Genomic DNA, 23959 nt, shown 5'->3' with positions numbered 1-23959 from the left:
TGACTAGCCTGAGTTTAACCACTCTTGGTATCAATCCTATACAACCATTTAGAACATTTAACTCTCTTGAGCTAAACAACACAAGTGTTTTAATTCTCTTTAGAATATCCAAACATAATAAGTGTTTGACTACAAGTACAATACAATGAAATCTAGTAACTTGAAAGGTTTTGTTTTGTTCTATGAACAGACTCAGACGATGTAAGCTTATAAAGAGAATAATAGCGTGACAATACAATGATAGCTAAAATTCTTGTATTCTTTTGTGTGAGTCTGATAACAGTTGAAAAACTGTTATTTTCATGCTTAAAATTGATACTAAAAGCAACCTTTAACACTCAGAAACTAGCTTGGAATCATGCTTTTGTTTATATTTTTGTAAATAAGAGAGTTGGACAGGTTTATGCTTGATTTCAGTGTTTTATGCAGGTTTTAAGGTGAATTTGATGAAAGAAGTGAAGAAGGATAGAGATGAAATTAGAAAAGAACTCAAAAAATGCAAAAGAAGAAAAGCTGCGAGTACCGCTCAGCGTCAGTTTACCGCTGAGCGGCACTAATGAACACCCGTTGGCTCCGCTGAGGGGTGAAAGTGCAGCTGAGGGGAAGAATTCAACACACGCACTTACCGCTGAGCGGTAGTTTACCGTTGAGCGGCATTATTTTGGGCTTAGGCCCACTTTTCTGTAATATTTCGAATAGTATATAAGCTTTAGGACTTCCTAGGGTTTGTATCTTTGGCAGAGTACGAAGCAAACACACACCTTTCCACCCCTTGGAGGAAGATTTTGGATCCTAAGGCTACCTACTCAACTTTCTAGGGTTCTATCTTTCACTCTTTCATTGTATTTCATTTAGTTTCACCATGAATATGGTGAACTAAACTCTTCTTGTTGTTGGGGAATCAATGTAATCTTTTGAAGCTCTCATATATGGAATTTATGTTTAAACATCTTATTTGAGATACATGCTTTCTTTCATTAATAGTTAGAATTTTTCCTCTTTGCTTAAAGCATGTATTGTTTAACTCATTCGATGTCATGATTATTGATTTTGTCGATATGGACACATACGGGGAAATCTAGATCCGGGGAAATTCTCCCAATAGCATATTGCCTAGACATAGGAATATGAGGGTTGGTTGCCTTTAAGCTTCTGTGCTTCAGAATTAATTATTAGGGATGCTAGGAATTGTATGAACTCGTAATTAAGGATAGGCTTTCTTCGCCGAGACATCGGGTTTAAGGTAATTTAGAGAGTGGCATTAACATTGATGAAAAGAATGATGAATTCCTAAAATATATGAGAGTGGATAAAATGAAATTGATTACCCCAACAACATACTCATCCATATAATTCATTCAGTGTTTGTGTTCTTCTTTCCCATTGATCATCACATGCATACATGTTTACTTTTTGTCTTTTGCATTTGAAACTTATAACAATTTGTTCACAAGTCTTAAATAATCAAGAAATCATATAACTAACTAGGCCGTGAGTCCTTTGGGAGAACGATACTTGGTCTTACCGAGTTTATTACTTGATACGATTCGGTCACACTTGCCGAGGGTTAAACAAGTTTTTGGCACCGTTTTTCGGTGTTCATAAATTTGTCATCAAAGTCCTCCTTATATAATTTTTTCGAGAGATGGCGATTACTCAAAGAGAGTTAACCTTCTTGAAAGTATGTGGTTTCTCGCACCAAGATATGTACTTTGCTGCGGTTAGGGAAAATCAACATTAATTTCACAGCGAGAGCTTCTATGGCTAAGGTAAGACATAAAGCTTTAGGAAATATTCCAAGAATGTGTTCCTATTTCACAACGTCTTTCTGATCCACATGTAGTGCTTTTGAGTATATTTATGGATAAAGAGAGAAAAAGTAGTGCAGACAAAGCGTAATTGATAGGCTGTTGTTGAAGCTATCAAATTAATACTACTTTTCAAGGCAACTTCAGTATTGCCAAGTAGTATTTAAGAAAGTAGATAGGGTTAACGTAACCCTGAGTCGTCTCCCAACGAACACGGAATTGCTTTCGAATATCTAACTCTTATGAATGTTATGCAATACTTATGAATAAAAGTAATGGTTTAAGAATGTTTAAAGAATGAATAAGAAACTTAAAAATAGTTATGATGAAATAGGCTAATTCCACTGCTTTTCCAAGATAGATTCATCATCGGTTATTCACAGATAATTGTTCAATTGATTATTATTCAAGTTTCAAATTAATTAAAGTACATTCTTAATTAATTTGAGGGCGATCATGCATTTAACCAAAGTAAATTCTCAATCAAATAAAAAACCTTTCTAGATTATTCACAATAAATTCAACCAAAGTACATTCTCAATCAAATTCTATTGTGTTTAATCATGTCTATTCTTAAATCTCCTAACCAAATTAAAAGCTAATCAATCAAAGTAAATTCTCAATTGATTATAGTTGAAATTATTACTAATGTTTATTTCCCAAAACCCAACAATTCCAATCATCACAAATTCACTTAAAATCAACCATTTAAGCACAATTATCCCATCAAAAATTTGAATTTTAAAGCATAAATGTGGGCATAAATATGCACTCATCAGTAATACGTACATACATTTAATGTTCTCTTCGTTGATAGGTAGTTGAAGCATGATTTGTAATATAAGCGTTTAAAGCGAGTTTGAACTTTTTCAAAGTAGTATCAAATGATAAGATATATAGCGTTTACTACTTCTTTTACTATACGTTATTTTGTCAAATATTGTTTATCCTTTTATAATTGGCACGTCATTGTTTATCTTAATAAAGATGTTCTGATATGCACTTTGCTTAAATGATATACTTCACAACAATATTTCGTTAAATGTTGTTTGTTAAACTTCAAAACTTGAGTTGGTAGACAATGTAGTCTCTGTAAACGATCTTGTCTTAACACCTCAAACGCATAAAAAGCTCTATTTGTCCTTATAAACAATACAAATATGATCATGATACATAATTTGGACAATTAATCAATAAAGACTAGTAAAAAAACTCAAACATTACATGCGAGCCAAAAATGGTTACATGTAGAAAAAGAACAAATAGACTCAGAAAAAAAAAATCAACTCACTCTATTAAAGAAACTAATCAAACATAATTGGAGAGTTTGCCGCAAGAATCACTCGAACGATTTTCGATCTTCAAACAGATAAAAGAAAGAAGAGAAAACCTAAGAAGGAGGAAAAAAGCTCTAAGAAGATTTTTAAAAACATGTGTTTTTAAATAATTAAACTAGTTTATAAAATTCTATTGATACTTTTAATTTTTAATATTAAAATAATTAAGTTACACCATTTTAAATATACTATCAATTCTAAAATATATTTTTTTAAGTTTTTATAACTTAAATTCAAGTTTATGTTTTAATATCAGAGTTTATTTTAGTAAAATTTATTGAATTTATCATATTATTGAAAATCTATAGTATATAGTAAGCAAAATTAAAGGTTTAATAGGTTCGGAAGTCCTTATATTTGCAGGTTAGTTTTAATTGGGTCCTCCAATTTTGGAGGTGATCAATTGAGTCCCTGTTTTGGTAAAATTGAATCAATAATGTCCTTGCCATTAATTTTAGTAAACGACATTAACTTTCTAGCGAGGTGGCATGCTGAAGTGGCTTTTAATTAGCACGTGGCACGTTGTGTGGAAACCTTCTCCCCTTCCCCTTTCCCGAAACCTTCTCCCCTTCCCCTTCCCCTTCCCCTTCCCCACCAACTCCAACCTCACCTTCTCCCATCTTTGGGAAACTTTCTTCTCGCCCTCCCACACCCACGCCATCTCCCTGTCGCCGCCGCGCCCCTCCTCCGCTACCTCTACCTCGGCGACATTACAACAAATAACACCAACATTGCATATATGCGATTCCAACGTAAAAAGAAATTGAAAAAAAAAAGGAGTTGCTGCAAATGTTTGGACTGATCAGGAATATTGTTGCAAAAAGAAAGGATAATAATAAAAAAAACTTTACAAAAAAAAGTACACACTTAATTATGCATATTGCGAAATAGTTTGGAAGAAAAAAAATTGTCCAGAGAGCGATATCGATGTCATAGCACTCTTTTCCCAGAAGCTGCAAAACAGAACAAATAAAAAGAGGACAAAAAGAATAACAAGGAAGGAATTAGGGCTAAAAATGAATGGAGTGTGTGACCTTGTCGCGAACCCAGCCACCCGCGACATGGAGCTGAGATCAAAGTGGCGAAGAGTGGCAAGAAGCCTATCAAAGATGCTTCTCTCGGTATCAGATATGTCGATTCTGTCACGAACCTGAACCATAGACATTAGTGCGCCACCGCAACTCCGAAACGACGGTGGAGGGCGAAGTAGAGGTTGAGGGGGTTGTGGAAGAGTGCGACAGTAATGAGACGACGAGCGACGATGAGAGATGGGGAGACAAGGGAGGTGTGCTTGACGGTTGGATTGGGGGATGGGCGTGGATGTAGATGTTGAAGAGGTGGGTGTGGGAGGGCGAGAAGAAAGTTTCCCAAAGATGGGAAAAGGTGAGGTTGGAGTTGGAGGGGAAGGGGAAGGGGAAGGGGAAGGGGAGAAGGTTTCGGGAAAGGGGAAGGGGAGAAGGTTTCCACACAACGTGCCACGTGCTAATTAAAAGCCACCTCAGCATGCCACCTCGCTAGAAAGTTAACGTCGTTTACTAAAATTAACGGCAAGGACATTATTGATTCAATTTTACCAAAACAGGGACTCAATTGATCACCTCCAAAATTGGAGGACCTAATTAAAACTAACCTGCAAATATAGGGACTTCCAAACCTATTAAACCCAAAATTAAATTCATAAAATACCTCTTTTGGTATATAGTAAGCAACTGCCACACAATCACATAAAATTGACACATCATTAAGTTTTGTCCAAGGGTCAACTGCACCATTTAATTTTTGACACCTTAAACAAAAAGAATTAACTTAATTCGTTTTTTCAAATTGGGATCACTTTTTACTTTTTTAAAAAAATAGGACCATTTTAAAAATAACCCCTCTTTTAAGAGACAAAAAGATACTAAGCTTATAAATCTTTGTAAATTAGTTAAAGCTCTTTCAACCCGCTGACAGAAAGCACTTTTAACTTATACTTTTTCTTTAATTTATATAATAATCTATTTTTATATTCCTTTCCTAAAAAGTTCGAAATTCTGTTTCATTAAATCAATTCAACTTAAAATTTCCAATCATACTAATATATATATATATATATATATATATATATATATATATATATATATATATATATATATAGGGGTTTGCTAACGCGCGTACGCGTGTTTTTCAGTTGGTACATTTTAGCAATGTGTACCGGATTTTAGTAGACAAAAATACCCTTATATATCATGGATTCTAAGTTTTAAGGTTAAGGGTATTTTAATAATTTTCATTCTCAAAACTTAAAAAAAAAAAAAAGAAACCCCCCAAACCCTTACTCACATCTCTCATTCCTCTCAATCCTTTCTCTTTCATCTCTCTCACTCCAACCTTTTCTCTGTCATCCCTGCTGTAGCCCCAATTGAAAAAATCAGAAACACTTGCTTGCCTTTAAACAATTTGTCTTTCTAAAGAGTTTAGTCATTGACATCTTTACCTTCTTGAGGCAAATGTTCATTCAAGATCTCTTCAATTTCACCATCTTTACTAATTTCTCTAATTTCATCATCTGCATATGTTGAATCATCATCTCTAAAAAAACCCTCCAGGCCAATTACCAATTCTTTCGGATGTCATTATGCTTGTGAAAATTAGATAAAATTAGATAAGACAAAAATTATAAAATAAAAACTCATTATAAAATCATTTTTTGTAAGAAATTGTTTAACAACAAGTATTTCTGATTTTTTCCATTGGGGCTAAGTAGGGATGACAGAGAAAAGATTGGAGTGAGAAAGATGAAAGAGAAAGGGTTGAGAGGAATGAGAGAGGTGAGTAAGGATTTGGGGGTTTCTTTTTTTTTAGTTTTGAGAATGAAAATTATTAAAATACCCTTAACCTTATAACTTAGAATCCATAGTATATAAGGATATTTTTGTCTACTAAAACCCGGTACACATTGCTAAAATGTACCAACTGAAAAACAGGCGTGCGCGCGTTAGCAAACCCCATATATATATATATATATATATATATATATATATATATATATATATATATTTAAAAATTCTTACTTCTTAAATACCTTTATATATGTGCTTTTTGTTACCATAATTTATAAGATTAACTAAATTAAATAATGTATATCAATAAACAAAAATGTTATATAATACGCAATTATATGTGATAAAAGTATTATTTTTTAAATAATTATATTTGGAATCATTTTAGTAAAAAAATTATTCTGTGTTAACCATAGTTTTAATCAGTTAAACAATCGTGTTATATTAAAAACAATTGAAATAAAATCATACAGAAGGTCCCCTAAGTTTCTGATGTGCAAATTGTTTTTACCAATTCCCAAAATCCCTGAAACATAGCAATGATCCCCAAACGCATCCTTAACCCTCCGCTTTCCCAAACTTCATCTTCCACCACCGTTAATGGCTTTCACGTTTCAGCTTCTGCTTCAATCTCCCACACTCCTCACTCTCTATCCGACGCCGTTTCCCTCTTCCATCGCACCATCAACGACCCCAATTCGCCACCCTCTGAACTAGCATGCAACTCTCTTATCGGCAACCTACGCAAGGCACGACAATACAACGTCGTCCTGTCGGTTTACCGCAAGATGGCTTCTGCGCGCGTTTCGCCCTGGTTGACTTCTCTCACCGCGTTAACCGAAAGCTTCGTCAACTCCCATCACCCAAGTTTCGCAGTTGGAGTCCTTGGCCTAATGATAAAACGCGGTTTTCGGGTTGGCGTCTATGACATGAACCTAGTGTTGAAGGGTTTTTCCCAGAGTGGTCAATGCGATAAGGCAATGGGTTTGTTTTCTCAAATGAAGAAAAATAGTGATCATGGGGTTCCTGATATTGTTACTTACAATACCCTTGTAACTGGATTGTGTAAAGCTAAAAGATTGGTGGAAGCTAGGGCTTTGTTTGAGGCAATGAAGGTTGGGGAGAACAGACCCAATTTGGTGACATATAGTGTTTTGATTGATTGTCTTTGTAAGAATGGTGAAGTTTGTGAGGGGTTGGTTTTGTTGGAGGAGATGGAGAGGGAGGGTTTGAAAGCTGATGTGTTTCTGTATAGTTCTCTAATCAGTGTCTTTTGTGGCAAGGGTGATGTTGAGAAGGGGATGGAACTGTTTGATGATATGTTGAGGAAGAATGTTAGTCCCAATGTGGTTACTTATAGTTGTTTGATGCATGGTCTTTGCAAGATTGGTCGGTGGCGGGAGGCGTCTGACATGTTGAAGGTCATGACGGCAAGAGGAATTCGGCCGGATGATGTTACTTACTCGGTTTTGGCAGATGGGCTTTGCAAGAATGGGAGGGTGGAGGATGCAATGAAGTTGTTGGATTTGATGGAGCAGAAGGGGGAGGAGCCAAGTACTGTTACATACAATGTTCTTGTGGATGGATTTTGTAAGGAGGATCGGGTGGAGGATGCATTTAGGATTGTGGAAATGATGGCGAAGAAGGGGAAGAAGCCTGATGTGGTAACTTATAATACGTTGATGAAAGGGCTGTGTAGAACTGACAAAGTTGATGAGGCGATAGATCTTTGGAAGCTGTTGGTGAGCGACAAGTTCCATATGAAGCCGAATGTCTTCACTTTCAATTATTTGATTCAGGGACTTTGCAAGAAAGGACGTCTTCGGGATGCTGTGAGGATCCATTCTACTATGGTTGAAACGGGGTTCATAGGTAACATAGTAACTTATAATGTTTTGATTGAGGGTTATCTAAGTGTTCGGAAACTTATTAAGGCGTTGGGACTCTGGAAATGTGCAGTAGACTCTGGATTTTCTCCCAATTCAATGACTTACAGAGTTTTTATTATTGGTCTGTGCAAAATGCAGATGCTGAGTATTGCAAAAGGACTTTTTATTAAAATGAAAGATTCTGGGATTAAACCTACAGTAGTTGAATACAATGCACTAATGGCATCTTTGTGCAGGGAAGATAGTCTAGAGCAGGCTAGGAGTTTATTTCAAGAAATGAGAAATGTGAATCATGATGTTGATGTTGTCTCCTTTAATATAGTAATCGATGGAACCCTTAAAGCGGGAGATACTAAACATGCCAAGGAATTGCTATCGGAGATGCCTAATATGAATTTGATCCCTGATGCCTTAACCTTTTCTATATTAATAAATAGGTTCTCAAAACTTGGGCTGTTGGATGAAGCCATGTCCCTCTATGAGAAAATGATCTCGTCTGGTCATGTACCTGATGTTGTTGTATTTGATTCTTTGCTAAAGGGCTGTGGTTTAAAGGGAGAGACAGAAAAAATCATTTCTTTGCTTCATCAAATGGCTGATAAGGATGTTGTTCTGGACTCGAAATTAACATCTACCATCTTAGCATGCCTTTATCACATGTCAAAAGATCTTGATGTAGAGAAGGTTCTTCCAAAATTTTCACAACATAGTGAACATACATCAAAAGGAACAACCATTAAATGCCACAAGTTCTTGATGAAGCTGAATGATGTTCATCCAGAACTAAAATTATTTGTTGCACGATAGTGTGTGGTTTCAGGTGCATGATACCATGGTACTCTAGTAAGTTCTTTAGTTGTCCTGTATTAAATTCGTTGCGTTGCATTTTTTATCTACTTTTATATCTCAGGTTAAATTGTAAAACTATCAAGATCATTTGGTTTCATTTCATAGTATGTGTTCGTATGTTGGGAGGCCCTTGTGTGATCTCGGATTTTGATCCCTTACCTGTTTTGTGCCTGCTCGGATCTTTGAGAAGGGTTCATATTTTTGTTAATCTTTGATAAGCTATGACCTCATTTCTGTATTCAAGTATTATTCAAAGGTGTGATTTGGAGAATTCTTTTGCCCTAATGAGACCCACGTGTGAATGGTGTCTGTTTGTGTTGTGTGTGTTTGTTTGTTCTCATACACCAACGTACATCATTGTATTTACCAAATGATGACTTACATAAATTAATGAAATATTTTTATTGGACAGATGGATTGGCAACCTGACAGTTAATGAGTTTCGAAGTCATGTGCATTTCAACCAGTTGTCATTTTATGATAAAGAGATGCAAGTGTAAAGTTCTGCATCATGGCATACAATTTCCCATTTGATACGGATATGTAACAGTCATGAATGAGATTTGTATAGTGTCTTCTTACAGGTTTACTTCTATCACTGTCTGCTTTTGAAGTAGTCAGAAATGTCAGAATGACTACCCTTAAGTCTCTTTTTCTGTCATTTTTATGCAAGGATAGATACTAGATTGTGTTAATTCGTTTGGAGTTTAGTGCTCAACCAAAAATTTAAAATAGGTCACTCTGCCCAACTATGGTAGCACTAAACCCATTTTAAACCAACTATAATTAATCACTAGCAGTACTCCTATTGCCCACAATTTGGTTTCTCCATGGAATTTTCTGGCATTTGTCTCACAGTTCATCTAGCTTAATAATGCTACTTTTCTGATATGTTCTCACAGTTCATTAACATTTGTTGATTGATAAGTCTCGGTTTTGTAGTATTTTTATAGGCTTAAGATTGTCTCCTTGGGTTTTAGTTTGCTTTTATTTCTTAGTTTTCTGTGCTGACCCAAATTTTATTTCCTTGCATAACGGTAATTAATAGTTGTTGAGTGCCTATTTACCTCACCCTTTTGGATCATCTTTTGTCATGTCAATTTTTCGGCTTTCAATAATTAAGTTCTGGCCGAAAGTACGAGGCTTTGGTCATTTGCACTTGGTTTTTGGCTTGAAGGGATAATCTAAGTGTGATTTTCTTGCATCTAGAGAGAAGAGAAGCTGAGGTGATGGTGATGAAGGAGAATGACGAGGAGCTTTCTTTGTTCCTCATATGAGGAGGAGAGAGAAAGAGAATGAGAAAAACAACCTTCTCGTTGAAAACTCTGAAGAACTTCATTTGTCCAATCTGGGTATGTTTTTCTTGACTTCAACTTTTGATTACTGGTGGGGTGCGTGATTTGGACTTGTGAGTTTATAGATCTTGAATATTCTAATAATTGAACCAAGGTTTTCTTGAGCATTTCGTTTTGTGTATAATCTGATGTAGAAAAAGTCAAGTCTAGATGGAAGCTGTCATAATAGCAAAAGTGAAATCCAGGAATTGCCAATTTTTTAGAATGATTAAAGTACATTGTTGAGTTTTTCAGCTGTCCCCATTCGAAGCTGAAAAGTCTTCTTACCCTCTTCAATTTTGTCAATGACAAGTTCTGGTTGCACATCTAACTCCAACTTCCACTTTTATGTTCCTGTTCTTATCAACCACCCGGGATAAATAATTCATAATTAATTTGTTTCTTAAATATTTTATCTGTCAATCACACTCCTTGCAATCAATGGAGCTTTGCAATTTCCAATTTTAGTGCATGCTTGAATATGTGCTGAAAGTTTCTCCTAAGAAACAAATCTAATACTTTTCACGTGTCTTCTTGTGATATTGATGCCTGTTCGCAGACAAGAAAACCTATAATCACCTTAATCTTAATCTTTTATGATTTCAAATGCAAACCTTTAGAGGAGGAATCAGAAATGAAGTCTATATTTTTTGCACAGTGCATTCATCCTTTCGTTTATTCGACTTTTCTGGTATGCTATTCTATAGCAATTACCCTACATACCGAAAAGAACCAAGTTGCATAACAATATATTAGCAACGTTTGTATTTTACCTCATTCCTAGTTTCTGCATCTATATTACATTACCATTACCATTTGGGTCCATCATAATTACATTGTATTGACTAGGAGTTTTCTGTTATCAGGCTTCTTGCGCCACCAGATTCACCTCTTTTTCCTACTTTAGAGAAAGAGTCGCAAATATCAGTGAAGAGTGAACAGGAGACTCATAATACTCGTCCAACAGCTTTGAAACCTAGGGTAAGCACCATTATATATGATTTTTAGATGTTGATGAACCATATCAATTAGTTGGATGCACATACTCATAGCATAGACTTTGTCTACACAATTCTGTCTGTTATTAGTTGAAATTTATGTAATGTTATGAAATCATATGTAAACTTCATTAAATCAGAAGTGAGGCTCATCAGTTTTTGTGAGTTCTTATAAACTTGAACTAATAATAAAGCATTTGTTTAAAGTTCTGTTTTAGAGACTATGTTACTAGCATCTTGCTTTCATTGCTTGTAATACATTCTCCTTTTTTGGTAGGTTTAATTAATGAAATGCTTTCCACTTTCTTCTTATGTGCATCTTGCTTTCATTTGGTTGTAATACATTCTCCTTTTTTGGTAGGTTTAATTGATGAAATGCTTTCCAGTTTCTTCTTATGTTGCATCCTGTATCTCAGGTGGCTAATATCCAAGCAGAACCTGCTTCAAGAGGCAATATAGTTTTGGACCAGAGAGAAGTGAGTTCATTTTAGTTTTAGATTTTCTTCATTTTTCTCTGAAGTTGGGAAAGCGGACAGTATCTCTTCATGCGTTCCAGCTTCTACCTTCTCTTTTGTTCAAGTTGAAAATCAACGAAAAAACAGATTTGTTTCTTCCTCTTATTCTCTTCTATTTTATGTTTTATTTGGAATAGTCTGAGTGATGAAAAGTAGACATTAGGTTTGATTTGCTGTTCATTCTTGTATCTACTTTGACTTCAATTTCTGATTGCAATTGATCTAAAGGATCTTCAGAATCCAAGAGTTCAGATTTGAACTACTTAGCAGTCAAGCTTGAAGATATCATGATCAAACTTGAATTTACGAATTATTTTATTAAGATTTTCCAGCTTTTGTTCTATAATCTGAATTTTACTTTGCAATTCTGATTCTGGTTACTATTTCATGTTTTATTCTCATGCGATAACAAACTTCCAAATCATAAACCGAATTCTATTTCAGTTTGTTAGGTTTCCAATCAAGAAACCTAAAGAAAATCTCACTAACTCACGACTGAACACTGAATAACCTCCACACGTATTATTAACAGCAAGAAAGTCAGATACAAGGTAGCTATGGGAGCCTAACCTCCCCCACAGGAATAACGAATCCTGTACAAAGAATACAAGTAGTCAAAAGTGTCTTTCAGCAGATAACTACTTCCTATATATTTAAGTCTAACCCGCGCCCTTTCTAACTGTTAAGACAGTTAGAGTAACTAACTCTACTAACTCTTCCTTCTCCTCTCATAGACTCTTAGTCTCCTATCATTACCCCCTCCCTCTTCAACAATCTTGGCCCCAAGATTGAGCTCCGGATATTGGTCTTGGATGACCAATCTGTCTTCCCATGTAGCGCCTTCTCTCCCACCTTCTTGCCATTCGACCAGGACTTGGTGTACTACATCTTCTCCTTGCTGTAGCTGCCTTTCTTCTATAATCCTGATTGGCCAAAAGGTTGGCCCCTCTGCCTGCAGTTCTGCAGGTTTAACTATGAAATCCATGCTCACCTCTTCCCATACCACCTGTGGAATAGGTAAGGGTTGTAGCAGCAATGCAATTTTTCATTCCAGATCTGATTTCTGAAGTTTTATTTAGTTTCTTCATTGCTTTAGCTTTAGAATCTTGCACGAAACATTACCTGTATGATTGATTCCAGTTTTACATGTAAATTCAATTCACTCTCGTTTATAGAAATTAGGCTTTCTAGTTTTTTTAATTATAGGAATTCTAATTCTGCATTGATTATTAGGTGTAATTCTCTGTTTATTGTTCAATTAGCATTGTTCTAAGTTCGGCTACACGTTCATTTCATCATTCAATTCATTACATCCCAGTTTCACACATTCTCTGCATTATATTCACCTAGTGTACGTTGCTGTCAAACCTGATTCACTGTTATAGGCCCTTTTGCTGTCCAATTGTGGTTTCATGTGTGTTTTTGCTGTTTTAGAGTATTTTACTGATTCTAAATACTTCCCTTGCATTTTCCAAGTATTAACATCGCATAACTCATTCTATATTCATTTTCCCATTTTATCGAACAGTTTCATTTTCCATTGTTTTTGTTAGATGTTAAGTTGTGTGTTTCTGTTAATTGGGCTTAGTCCATTATGTATTTAGGGTTTAACCCTTATCTTTCATTATAAATAAACTACCCTATGTGTATGCTAAACACATAAGGGAGATTTCTCCTAATCTTCTTCACTATATTCAATATGGTATCTAGAGCACAGGAATAGTTCCAGTCAACTCCACGGTCTCCGGCACTCATCACTGCCGCCGTCGTTGCAGTCGTCGCCGCCGGAGTTCCAGAATCGACCGGCGACCACACCATCGGAATCGTCTCGACCGGGCGACCACCGTGGTACGAAGATAGCGGCGAACGGACCACCCACGCGCCTCCACGCGCCGCCGCAAGAATCACCGCTGCCGCCGCTGCCGCCGCGCGTGCCGGCGCGTTGCTGGAGCTTTCTGCCGCCGATCAGCACCGCCGTGATCGCCTCCTCGCCCTCTTTCTGGATCTGTGGTCGTTGCGTCAATCGGAGCACTTTGAATTTTTAGGGTTTCTCCCTCTCCATGGCTGCCCAACTTGATGATCGGAGTCGGTCTCGCCAACCAGGTAAAAGACGTCCAAAATGTGACCACTGTGGCAAGCTAGGCCACAAAATTGATAGATGTTATGCACTTCATGGACGTCCTCCTCGACCTATAGTAATGGCTAATTCTGATCCACCTCCCCGATCACCGTCTGCAGACCATCCTACTTCATCAAATACCATAAATAACCCTTTACTCTTTCAGGAATTTCTCAGATGGTATGAGGACCGTCAGCACTCTAGTTCCACTACATCTGCTTCTGTTATACGCACAGGTACTCCTTTTGTTGGTCTGACTCACTCTCTCGGATCTTGGGTCCTTGACTCAGGTGCCACCGGATCATATCACTGGTAACAAGTCCTTGTTTTCTTCCTTGTCATGTCCGGTTAATTTACCCTCGGTAACGATGGCTGATGGGTCTAGAGTCTCATCTCATGGTATTGGTACTGTTCATATTTTTCCATCCATATCCATTGATAATGTACTTTATGTCCCTGGGGTCTCCTTTTAACTTATTGTCCGTAAGTCGTCTAACTCGTTCCCTTAATTGTGTTATTTCATTTACCAAAGATTCTGTTTGGTTGCAGGACCGGAGTTCGAAACACATGATTGGCACAGGATGTGAGTCTCATGGCCTATATCATCTCAGCCCTTCTCCACATGCTGGTGTAATCATGGAGTCACCATCCCTTCTTCATGCTCAGTTAGGTCATCCCAGTCTTGCCAAACTGCAGCAACTTGTTCCGAGTCTGTCCAAATTATCAAGTTTGTCGTGTGAGTCTTGTCAGTTAGGTAAACATACTCGTAGTTCCTTTCCTCGTAGTGCTTCACAACGAGCGTCATCCCCCTTTTCATTGGTTCATTCTGATATTTGGGGACCTAGTCGTGTTAAGTCAACTTTAGGATTTCAGTATTTTGTTACCTTTATTGATGACTATTCCAGATGTACTTGGTTGTTTCTCATGAAGAATCGTTCTGAGTTGTTTTCTATTTTTCAAACTTTTTTCAATGAAATAAAAACTCAGTTTGGGGTTTCTATTCGCACTTTACGTAGTGATAATGGCCGTGAATACCTTTCTCAATAGTTTAAACATTTTATGGCTTCTCATGGCATTCTTCACCAAACCTCATGTGCTTATACCCCTCAACAAAATGGGGTGGCTGAGCGCAAGAATAGACATCTTATTGAAACAACTCGTACCCTTCTCATTCATGGTCAAGTATCCTCACGTTTTTGGGGTGATGCAGTTCTCACGGCATGTTATCTTATCAACCGCATGCCATCTTCCGTCCTAGCGAACAAAATCCCTCATTCTATCTTATTTCCTCAAGACCCTCTACATCCATTACCTCTTAGAGTTTTTGGGTCTACATGTTTTGTTCATGATTTTAGTCCTGGTCTTGATAAGTTATCTCCTAGGTCTCACAAATGTGTCTTCTTAGGATTTCCACGGTCACAAAAGGGCTATAAGTGTTTTCCCCCTTCCCTCAATCGTCATTTTATCTCTACTGATGTCACTTTTGATGAATCTTCTTTTTACTTTACACATTTATCTTCTAGTTCTGTACCTCTCCCTGTTACTGTTGATATTCCTCTTATCTGTGATCCTCCTGGTGATGCTCCACCCATTTTGTCTCCTCCTTCTTTAGACTCTCATTCACCACAGGATCGTCCTTCACCACCACCCCTTCAGGTTTATAGTCACCGCAATTGTCTCCCTCACGACTCACTTCCAGTGCCGCCTCCTGTGTCTCCTCCGGTTCCAGCAAATGAGTCTGACTTGCCTATTGCCCTCCGTAAAGGTATACGCTCTACCCGTAACCCTTCCCCCCATTATAATGTTCTTAGTTACCACAGATTATCTCCATCTTTTTACACTTGTCTCTCATCCATTTCTTCTGTGTCAATTCCTAAATTTGTGGGTGATGCCTTAACTCATCCTGGCTGGCGTCAAGCTATGCTGGATGAATTAAGTGCTTTACAGAAAAGTGGAACTTGGGAGCTTGTCCAATTACCATCTTGAAAGTCTGTTGTTGGTTGCAGGTGGGTGTATGCTATCAAGGTTGGCCCTGATGGCACAATTGATCGTCTGAAAGCTTGACTGGTTGCCAAAGGCTACACACAGATTTTTGGTTTGGATTATGGTGATACTTTTTCTCCAGTGGCAAAAGTGACCTCTGTTCGGCTATTCATTGCCATGGCCGCTCTTCGACAATGGCCTCTTTACCAACTTGATGTCAAAAATGCTTTCCTAAATGGTGATTTGCATGAAGAAATTTATATGGAGCAACCGCCTGGCTTTGTTGCTCAGGGGGAGTCATCTGGATTGGTATGTCGTCTTCGCAAATCCTTATATGGCCTAAAACAATCTCCTCGGGCCTAGTTTGGTAAATTCAGCTGTGTTGTTCAACAATTTGGTATGTCTCGCAGTGAAGCAGATCATTCAATGTTCTATCGCCACTCAAGTGCTGGATGTATTTACTTAATAGTGTATGTTGATGATATTGTTCTCACAGGAAGTGACTATCTCGGCATCTCTCAGATGAAACAACACCTTTGTCATCATTTTCAAACCAAAGATCTTGGCAAACTCCGGTACTTTTTGGGTATTGAAGTAGCACAATCCAATGATGGTATTGTCATATCTCAGAGGAAGTATGCGTTAGACATCTTGGAGGAAACAGGGTTAATGAACTGTAAATCTGTTGAGACACCTATGGACCCTAACATCAAACTCTTACCAAATCAGGGGGAGCCTTTCTCAGATCCTGAACGATACAGAAGATTAGTTGGTAAATTAAACTATCTTACTGTTACGCGTCCTGACATTTCCTTCGCAGTTAGTGTGGTGAGTCAGTTTCTAAACTCCCCATGTGAAGACCATTGGGATGCAGTTGTTCGCATACTGAAGTATATTAAAGGATCACCTGGAAAAGGTTTGCTATATGGCCCTAACAATGATACAAAAATCGTTTGCTATTCAGATGCTGATTGGGCTGGTTCCCCTTCTGATAGGAGGTCTACTTCTGGATATTGTGTCTCTATTGGTGGCAACCTGATATCTTGGAAAAGTAAGAAGCAAAGTGTTGTGGCAAGGTCCAGCGCAGAAGCAGAATATAGAGCTATGGCATCTGCTACTTGCGAGCTTGTGTGGCTTAAACAATTACTTAATGAATTGAAATTTGGAGATGCCACTCACATGACACTTATATGTGATAATCAAGCTGCTCTTCATATTAGCTCTAACCCTGTCTTCCATGAGAGAACCAAGCACATTGAAGTTGATTGTCATTTTATTAGAGAAAAAATCATATCCGGAGATATCAAGACTGAGTTCGTTAACTCAAGCAACCCGTTGGCAGACATATTCACCAAGTCCTTATGAGGACCTAGAATTGACTATCTTTGTAACAAGCTTGGAACATATGATTTATATGCTCCAGCTTGAGGGGGAGTGTTAGATGTTAAGTTGTGTGTTTCTGTTAATTGGGCTTAGTCCATTCTGTATTTAGGGTTTAACCCTTATCTTTCATTATAAATAAACTACCCTATGTGTATGCTAAACACATAAGGGAGATTTCTCCTAATCTTCTTCACTATATTCAATAGTTTTAACATATTTAACTGCATCTTTTATTCAGATTTTAGGCTTCAATTTAAGTTCCATTCATTGTCTGTAGTTCTTTTATTTTAGTTTCCCCCAAATCATTCATTTTAAACTTGGTTAGGATAATACAAATACTTGTTGAAATAGGATTTCTTTGGATTGAAACCCATGGTCAACCTTAAGCTACATTATGGAGCCTTTGGATTATTGCATGAACTTTACTGCGACTATACAGTTCATCATGTTTTAGAACTAACTAATTGTCTTAGTCTCAGCTTGTGTTTTGGTTGTGTGTGCCTGAAACACAGGGTGTGCTGCACCCAGGCCCTTACTAATTTCCTGTGTTTGAATTCTGGTACTCAAATCTTTTAAATTAAATTATATCTTGTAACAATTTTGATGCTTCCAGCTTTGTGTAAGTTCCTTAATGATGTCATGAACTTGACTTGTGGATGATCCTGAAAACTTGATTGGGGTGGATTCAACTCTCAAATGGAGGTTCTCACAATTAATGGTTTAAATTCAACTTCAAACATGCTGAGCTATGTTAAATTCTAGTCTCAACTGGAAATTAGACAAACACTCTTAAAAGCTGTAGTTGTTTTAGGTGGAGGCTCAAGAACGATTTTATGCCTTAGCCACCCGTTCATGCAAGTTCTCTTAAAGCTTAAGCATATGATCATTCATAGGCCCACTTTACCATATGTTGGTAGTTTTATTTAGCTATGAATAATGCAAAGGGAAATGGACCAAAATCTTGTCCACTCTCCCACAAGCTTTGGCTGACATGTAGAGAGGATGAAGACTATTCTTTTTGTTTTTTGTTTTATATATTTCTTGCAGAAAAAAAGAAAATGACTATGAGAAAAATAAATGGTATTTTTAATTCTTAGGATCCGTTCAAAACTTGATCGGATTGAGGTTCTGGGGTTATAATATCAATTATAATTATATCAGAATTGAAATGAGTTCATATTAACAAAACTTGCATTATGAATGGAAAACAAAATTGTCATTCTGGATTCAATTCAATGTTGTTTGGGATTGTGGTTATATATTATATTGTGGGTGTAATTTTAAAGTTGAAGGGATGCAACTAAGTATTTTGTTATTATGATTGTTCCAGAATTGGGGATGGTGTTAACAGCAACACTGTTTTGTGTCAGTCAGCAGATAAGTGTGATGATACTAGATTAAATTCAAGCATCTTTACCTCTTTAGAGACAAAGTGAAAACATATTTTAAAGTAGAAATGATGAACCGTAAAAGCACAAATAGTCACAACTAGCGTTGTCAATAGCAGATTGTGGAAAATTGCTGTAGTTAGCTTATGTAGCTGAAAGTGTCCCGAGCAAATAGCGGAAGTTATATGATGAATGAAATATATCTGTAAAAAATTAAGTTACATAAAAATTTACTATATTATTCATTTTCCTTCAACTCCATGTGTAAAACAATGACTCTAACACTTATTTCGATTCTTCCAAGAGAGAAAGAAAATTGTTAGACACTGCCTCAAGAATGTTGTGTTAGACAACCAAATAAATTTTGTTCACATTAAAATAAGATAAAAAAAAAAAACACTTTTGATATTATTTGAATAAGATTAAAAAAATGGGAAAACTTTCTTGGAAAGTCACCAAGCTTCTGCCTGTATAATACTGATTCAAGTTTATTCCGTTTCATTCAAATTCAAGCACACAATATGAAAATAGTGTCAAAAGGATCGCCTTAATTTAAATATAGAAAAAAAAATGAGGTGTAAAAGACGTCACTTACATTTTTATACTGTGCGAGATAAGTAACCCTCTGTTTTATTTCCAACTGTGGAAACAACTCTGAAAGGCGTTGAAAGACGAAAATCAAACAATAAAAAGGACATTTATTTTTTTAACTTTTTCTATAAGTTTATGAAGAAATCTTTAAAGTTTAGCCTACTTTAAGATTATAAACTAATCAATAATTGAAATAAATAATATGATAATAATAAATAAGTAATTTGAATTTTAATATTTATAAAATAACTTATTTTAATGTGTAGAAAAAAAATTAAAATTAACTAATTAGTTTTATTATATGTTTTATGGACATATAATAATTAAACACTTATAAATATATTTTATTAACATAATAAAATGAATTATTAAAATAAAGTATCAAAACAATTAATAAAATAAAATAAATTTATTTAAATTTTGATAATTTATTTTAATATATTTTTATTTATTAAAATTTTATAAATATTTTTTCTATACTTTAGTTTAACTTTATTTTGTATAACATCCCTATTTATAGTTTTAATGCTATAAAAGAAATTATTACACATTTCATAATAAAAATTAATTAACCTAAAAAGGACATATAAAAGTTATTAAAGTCATCTAAAACGTAACTATAATTCAAATTTTATATACTAAGGTTTCTAATTCTAATATCATTAACTAAAATTTTAACAAAATATAAAAAATTCAAGGTTATACTAGACTAACTATCTATGCATCAACATCATCTCGTTTTAGTACTTACTCAACTGAAACCTTCTCATTTGCTCACACCAATAAGGTTATTATTGTCAAGGAGAAAGATCAAACAAAACAAACAAAACACAAGCAACAAGGTAAGCTAATTTTAAAGAATCAAACATATTCTAATACAATTCATAAACATAAATTTCAAACATCAACCAATTCAAACCAAACACATCTCTATGTACATATATCCAGACTCTAGACATGACCATCTGAATACATGTATTGGTGTCAAACTATTGGAAAAACCTGCACAAGTGTGGTGAAAACAACATACCACCCAAACTGTCACACAAGGTTAGTCCGTCAAACACCTATGGTCAAACCAACTCGAGGCTAAGAGGTCCTTCTGTTACTCCTCACCATATAATCGCCCCCTTTACTTAAGATTAGATAACTATTGAAGTTAGAAAACATTTCCCCATTTCAAAGTTCCTAAAACAATACATTACACAAACATCACATAAGGATCTTCTCCCATGGAATCCCCTTTCACATACTTAAATGAATCATACTTTCCACAATTACATTCACCACCATTTACATTTTGTCACAATTCTATATAGCTTATAAGCATAAATACATTATAAGACAACTAAACCATTTTCATAAATCTCTCATGCCAAAAACAATATTGAATAACCTTAGAATGAAAAGAAGTTAAGAAACAAGTGAAACCAAGAAAACAGAGTGGCATTGAGTGGCACACTCGTGCCGCTAAGCGCCAATCTTCTCACAAAATGGGCGCTAGAGTATAACGCCCCAAATTCTGGGATGTCATGGGTTATTACAAAAATCGGTAATTTTCAAAACTTTCTTATAGCGCGAAAACATATTTTCAAAAATCTCAACCTTTAAACTTGGATTGCATAATAGTTCAAAAATACTTGTCCAATTGCATTATTTAAATAAAACCAAAATAACGAAGGAAATAAAATTACTCAATTACAATGTCTTAAAAACTCAATTGCAATATCTTTAAATAAAATCCCAAGGTTGTCCCATGTCATCTCACAAATCTATCATGATTTACCTTCAGCTGTAGTATCATCTCTCCCGTATAACATCACACATATGATCATCGCATTCACATGCACAAATACAAACATGTATGGGGTAAGCTATACCGATAAAATAATCATAACAACAATAAAGCTTCAAGTAAGATTCGATAACCTCCAAATGCTGAAGATCATGCTTGTTTGAAGTGCTATTTGAGGTTCATGTTCCTCAATCTATCTTAGTAATTATGTGTATAGTGCTACATTTAGTGACGGGTATATACGTAACATGTCCTACCTGCTTACCATGCTCAACTAATTGTGAAAATCCAAGACTTCAGAAACTAGGTGTTCTCAATGAGAGATTCTTATGCCACAACACCAAGTACGAATTACTTACAATCCTTTTCTTTTAATCATTTCAATTACTTTAGTAGCTTGCCAGATAAAAGGATGTAACCTCAGAAGGTGTGTTCGGACTCGATCTTCACAAGTCCCACATTGGCCAAATCACAAACCAACCAAGTCTTTATAAATGTTCTGACAAGGATGACAGCTCGCCGAGTTGGGTAGCGTCAACTTGTGACTCAAGTGAGGGCAATACGGTGGTGGGATAATACTGTGGCTTCCCTGGGTTGGGCTATGCATGGCAAAATGCTGGCCTGCCCGTTTCAAGTTGAGAGCTGACTCATGGGTCCTGAGCGAAGGCTTGAGTCTCTAGAGTCCTAAAGTGGAGGGCACAGCGTGAGGCTGGTTTCACAGAGCAGCGAAAACCTCCCTCTCCTGACAGTGGAGGGATAACAGGCCGCTGCAATCATAGTCCACCATTTTTACAACCCTGTTATAAGGTTTGTTTCGTTCTTTCACAGTGTATTTACTTACTATTAGGTTTGTTTCGTTCTTTATTGTGTTGTATCTTCTCATTCATTTCTGTTGCTGCTATATGATTTATACATTTCATTCATTCGTTTTTTTTAGAAACTCCCATCTCGAGGGGGCTTTTGCATTGGTCCTTTGTCTGTGTCCTACGACATATACTAATCTAGCTTTTGTGTTTGGTGGACTGTCCGATCTGTTGTATTAAATGTTGGACTTTTGGGGAGATGAAATAGATACTTAATTGCCAATTCAACAAATTGTGTTAGATTCTTTTGTTTTGCTAAGCTTGTATCCTTTTTGCAGAGCAAAGTTTCTAGCCTATTCTACATATACCATGGGAACCACAGGAGTAATTGGAGACAAGTGGTCCATCACAACAATTCTTTGAGCTTGTGCTTTCAGTAAGTATTTTGAACCCTTGGGTTTCTGCTATTTCTTTTTTCATTGAAACTTTGTTCAATTACAATCTTCTTTTCATAACTACAAATTGTCTAGTCCTGTATAGAAAGGAAATCACAGAAAAGAGGATGCTGGCTGAAGAACTAAGGGCAACTGAGTCAGGGGGGAGCAATGGGGAAGACGGCTAAACTATATTTTGTGATAACTAGTATGTAGTATCATAGAGCATATGCAAAGTTTCAGATTTTCTGAAAGGTGTTTCTCCTTATGATTTTAAAGGTTTAATCCTTTCTCCATTTGCTAATAGTATCGACAACTTTACCTGTGGGCAAATATTCAACTGGATTTTCATTTCAAATTTGTTAAGGAAAGAATTGAAATAAGCTTTGTAACCACATTTTTAACATTTTACTAAATTAACCTGTCAAGTTACTCTTAAATTGTATATGCTTTAATGATTGATTTTGCCTACTGAAAAATATTCCTTCTTGCAACCATCATGTTGAAACTCCTGAGATGGCAGTTATGATCTTGTGAAGGTTGCACCCACACAGTTTTAAGTTTCTATAGATAACCAATCTTTTGCATTACTCTTCTCATTGAATAGGAGCACTCGATGTAAATCCCATAGCTTCGAAAGTTTTAAAGGATCGCTATTTGAAGACAACAGTTAATCCACTTGGTCATTCCAAATTTTCAGTGATGCCTAAAGTTCAATGCAAATTTGATAGCTCTATCTGAATAGTGTACCCCATATTCTAACTTTAAGCCGTCTAAATCTCTAAGGGAATCTATATCTTCCACATCTCCACAAACCAAATCTTGGCAACCTCCTAAAAGACTTTTTCCTGGTCAATTTTCTGTTGCCAGTGTTGAGATTTCTATTGTGGGAGCCAATCCGCATTACTACCCTTTGAAGCTAACTCACTTTCTCTGTCAGTTCCAGAACAACAAGTGGATTCAACCTCTTGATCAGGGTCCAAGGATCTTGGAAATCACGCTCAGAATCACTATCCCACAAAGATATTGGCTTGGTTATTGGCGACCCACTGTAGAAGTCAAAATGGGTTGCCAAACTGGTGTATGCTCCATGTCAAATAATCCCTTCATGGATGTGCTTCCTTCTTTCATCAACCCCAACAAACTGCGTGATTTATAGAGTGAGAAGAAGGATGATGAGGATGCTATTAAAGATGACAAAGAAGATGATGCTGATGACTTATACAGAGATTTTTGGTACAGTATAATACTCCCTATCTTTTCCATCTGTTTTTCTCTGTTGATAAACCAATGTGTATCTTCATCTATCTACAAGGATGCATATATAATGGACAAACGTGATGCATATGTACCAAAGATATATGTGATGCATATATACGTCCAAGATAGTTATTTTGATTTTATACAATGGACAAATCATTTGAAATTAATTATGAAGCCGGCCAAACTTGACATTTTGTGCACCTAGTTGAAGGATTTTGCTGAAGAGTTGGAAATTCTATCTCATTAAATAAACTCAACCTAAAATACTTCAATTTCCAATAACAACCAAGGCACATTAATGCATACTTGTTTTTTAAAAAACTTCTTATTCCTTCAATACGTGATATATGTGCTTTTTGTTACCAGAATTTATAAAATTAACTAAACTAAATAATATATGTATTAATAAATTAAAATATTATGATGCAATAATAAGTTATTATATATAATACAAGTATTATTTTTGAAAATAATAATCTCAAGAATCATTTTAGTAAAAGATTTATTCTGTAAGAATGGTGAAGTTTGTGAGGGGTTGATTTTATTGGAGGAGATGGAGAAGGAGGGTTTGAAATCTGATGTGTTTCTGTATAGTTCTCTAATAAGTTTCTTTTGTGGCAATGGTGATGTCTAGAGGGGGAGGGAACT

At 36.0% G+C, this 23959-nt stretch overlaps 1 protein-coding gene, 1 long non-coding RNA gene and 1 other non-coding gene across 8 annotated transcripts; all 3 read left to right on the top strand.

The window, feature by feature from the left end:
• Positions 1-6454: 6454 nt before the first annotated feature.
• LOC124822249 (Tetratricopeptide repeat (TPR)-like superfamily protein) lies at positions 6455-11874 on the top strand. 6 transcript variants are annotated; one of them, XM_088109350.1, is made up of 5 exons: positions 6455-8691; positions 9118-9289; positions 9915-10057; positions 10906-11020; positions 11399-11874. In XM_088109350.1, exon 1 carries the CDS (start codon positions 6507-6509, stop codon positions 8661-8663), a length of 2157 nt encoding a protein of 718 aa, XP_087965476.1. In that variant the 5' UTR covers positions 6455-6506; the 3' UTR covers positions 8664-8691; positions 9118-9289; positions 9915-10057; positions 10906-11020; positions 11399-11874. The 6 variants fall into 6 exon arrangements, with proteins under 6 accessions (XP_087965476.1, XP_087965478.1, XP_047150195.2 ...); XM_088109352.1 differs by having other exon boundaries at positions 6455-8699; positions 9118-9201; XM_047294239.2 differs by having other exon boundaries at positions 6455-8699; positions 11454-11874.
• A 9455-nt stretch (positions 11875-21329) lies between these two features.
• On the top strand, positions 21330-21641 carry LOC148202129 (signal recognition particle RNA). Its single transcript, XR_015785391.1, has one exon.
• Positions 21642-21807: 166 nt separating this feature from the next.
• On the top strand, positions 21808-23486 carry LOC124845005 (uncharacterized). Its single transcript, XR_015785233.1, has 3 exons — positions 21808-22050; positions 22145-22327; positions 22989-23486. It is a non-coding gene; the product is annotated as an uncharacterized LOC124845005 (long non-coding RNA).
• The last annotated feature ends 473 nt before the right edge of the window (positions 23487-23959 follow it).

This window comes from Vigna umbellata, chromosome 3 (genome assembly GCF_029865625.1).
Source record: "Vigna umbellata cultivar VRB3 chromosome 3, Vumbellata_1.0, whole genome shotgun sequence".
NCBI classification, from domain to species: Eukaryota; Viridiplantae; Streptophyta; class Magnoliopsida; order Fabales; family Fabaceae; genus Vigna; species Vigna umbellata.
Note: the sequence above shows the minus strand (reverse complement) of the source record. Positions and strands in the feature narration are given on the sequence as shown.

Bases quoted from the DNA above. Each gene is read 5' to 3' on its own strand.
- LOC124822249 (XM_088109353.1), top strand. From the start codon at position 6,507: ATGATCCCCAAACGCATCCTTAACCCTCCGCTTTCCCAAACTTCATCT.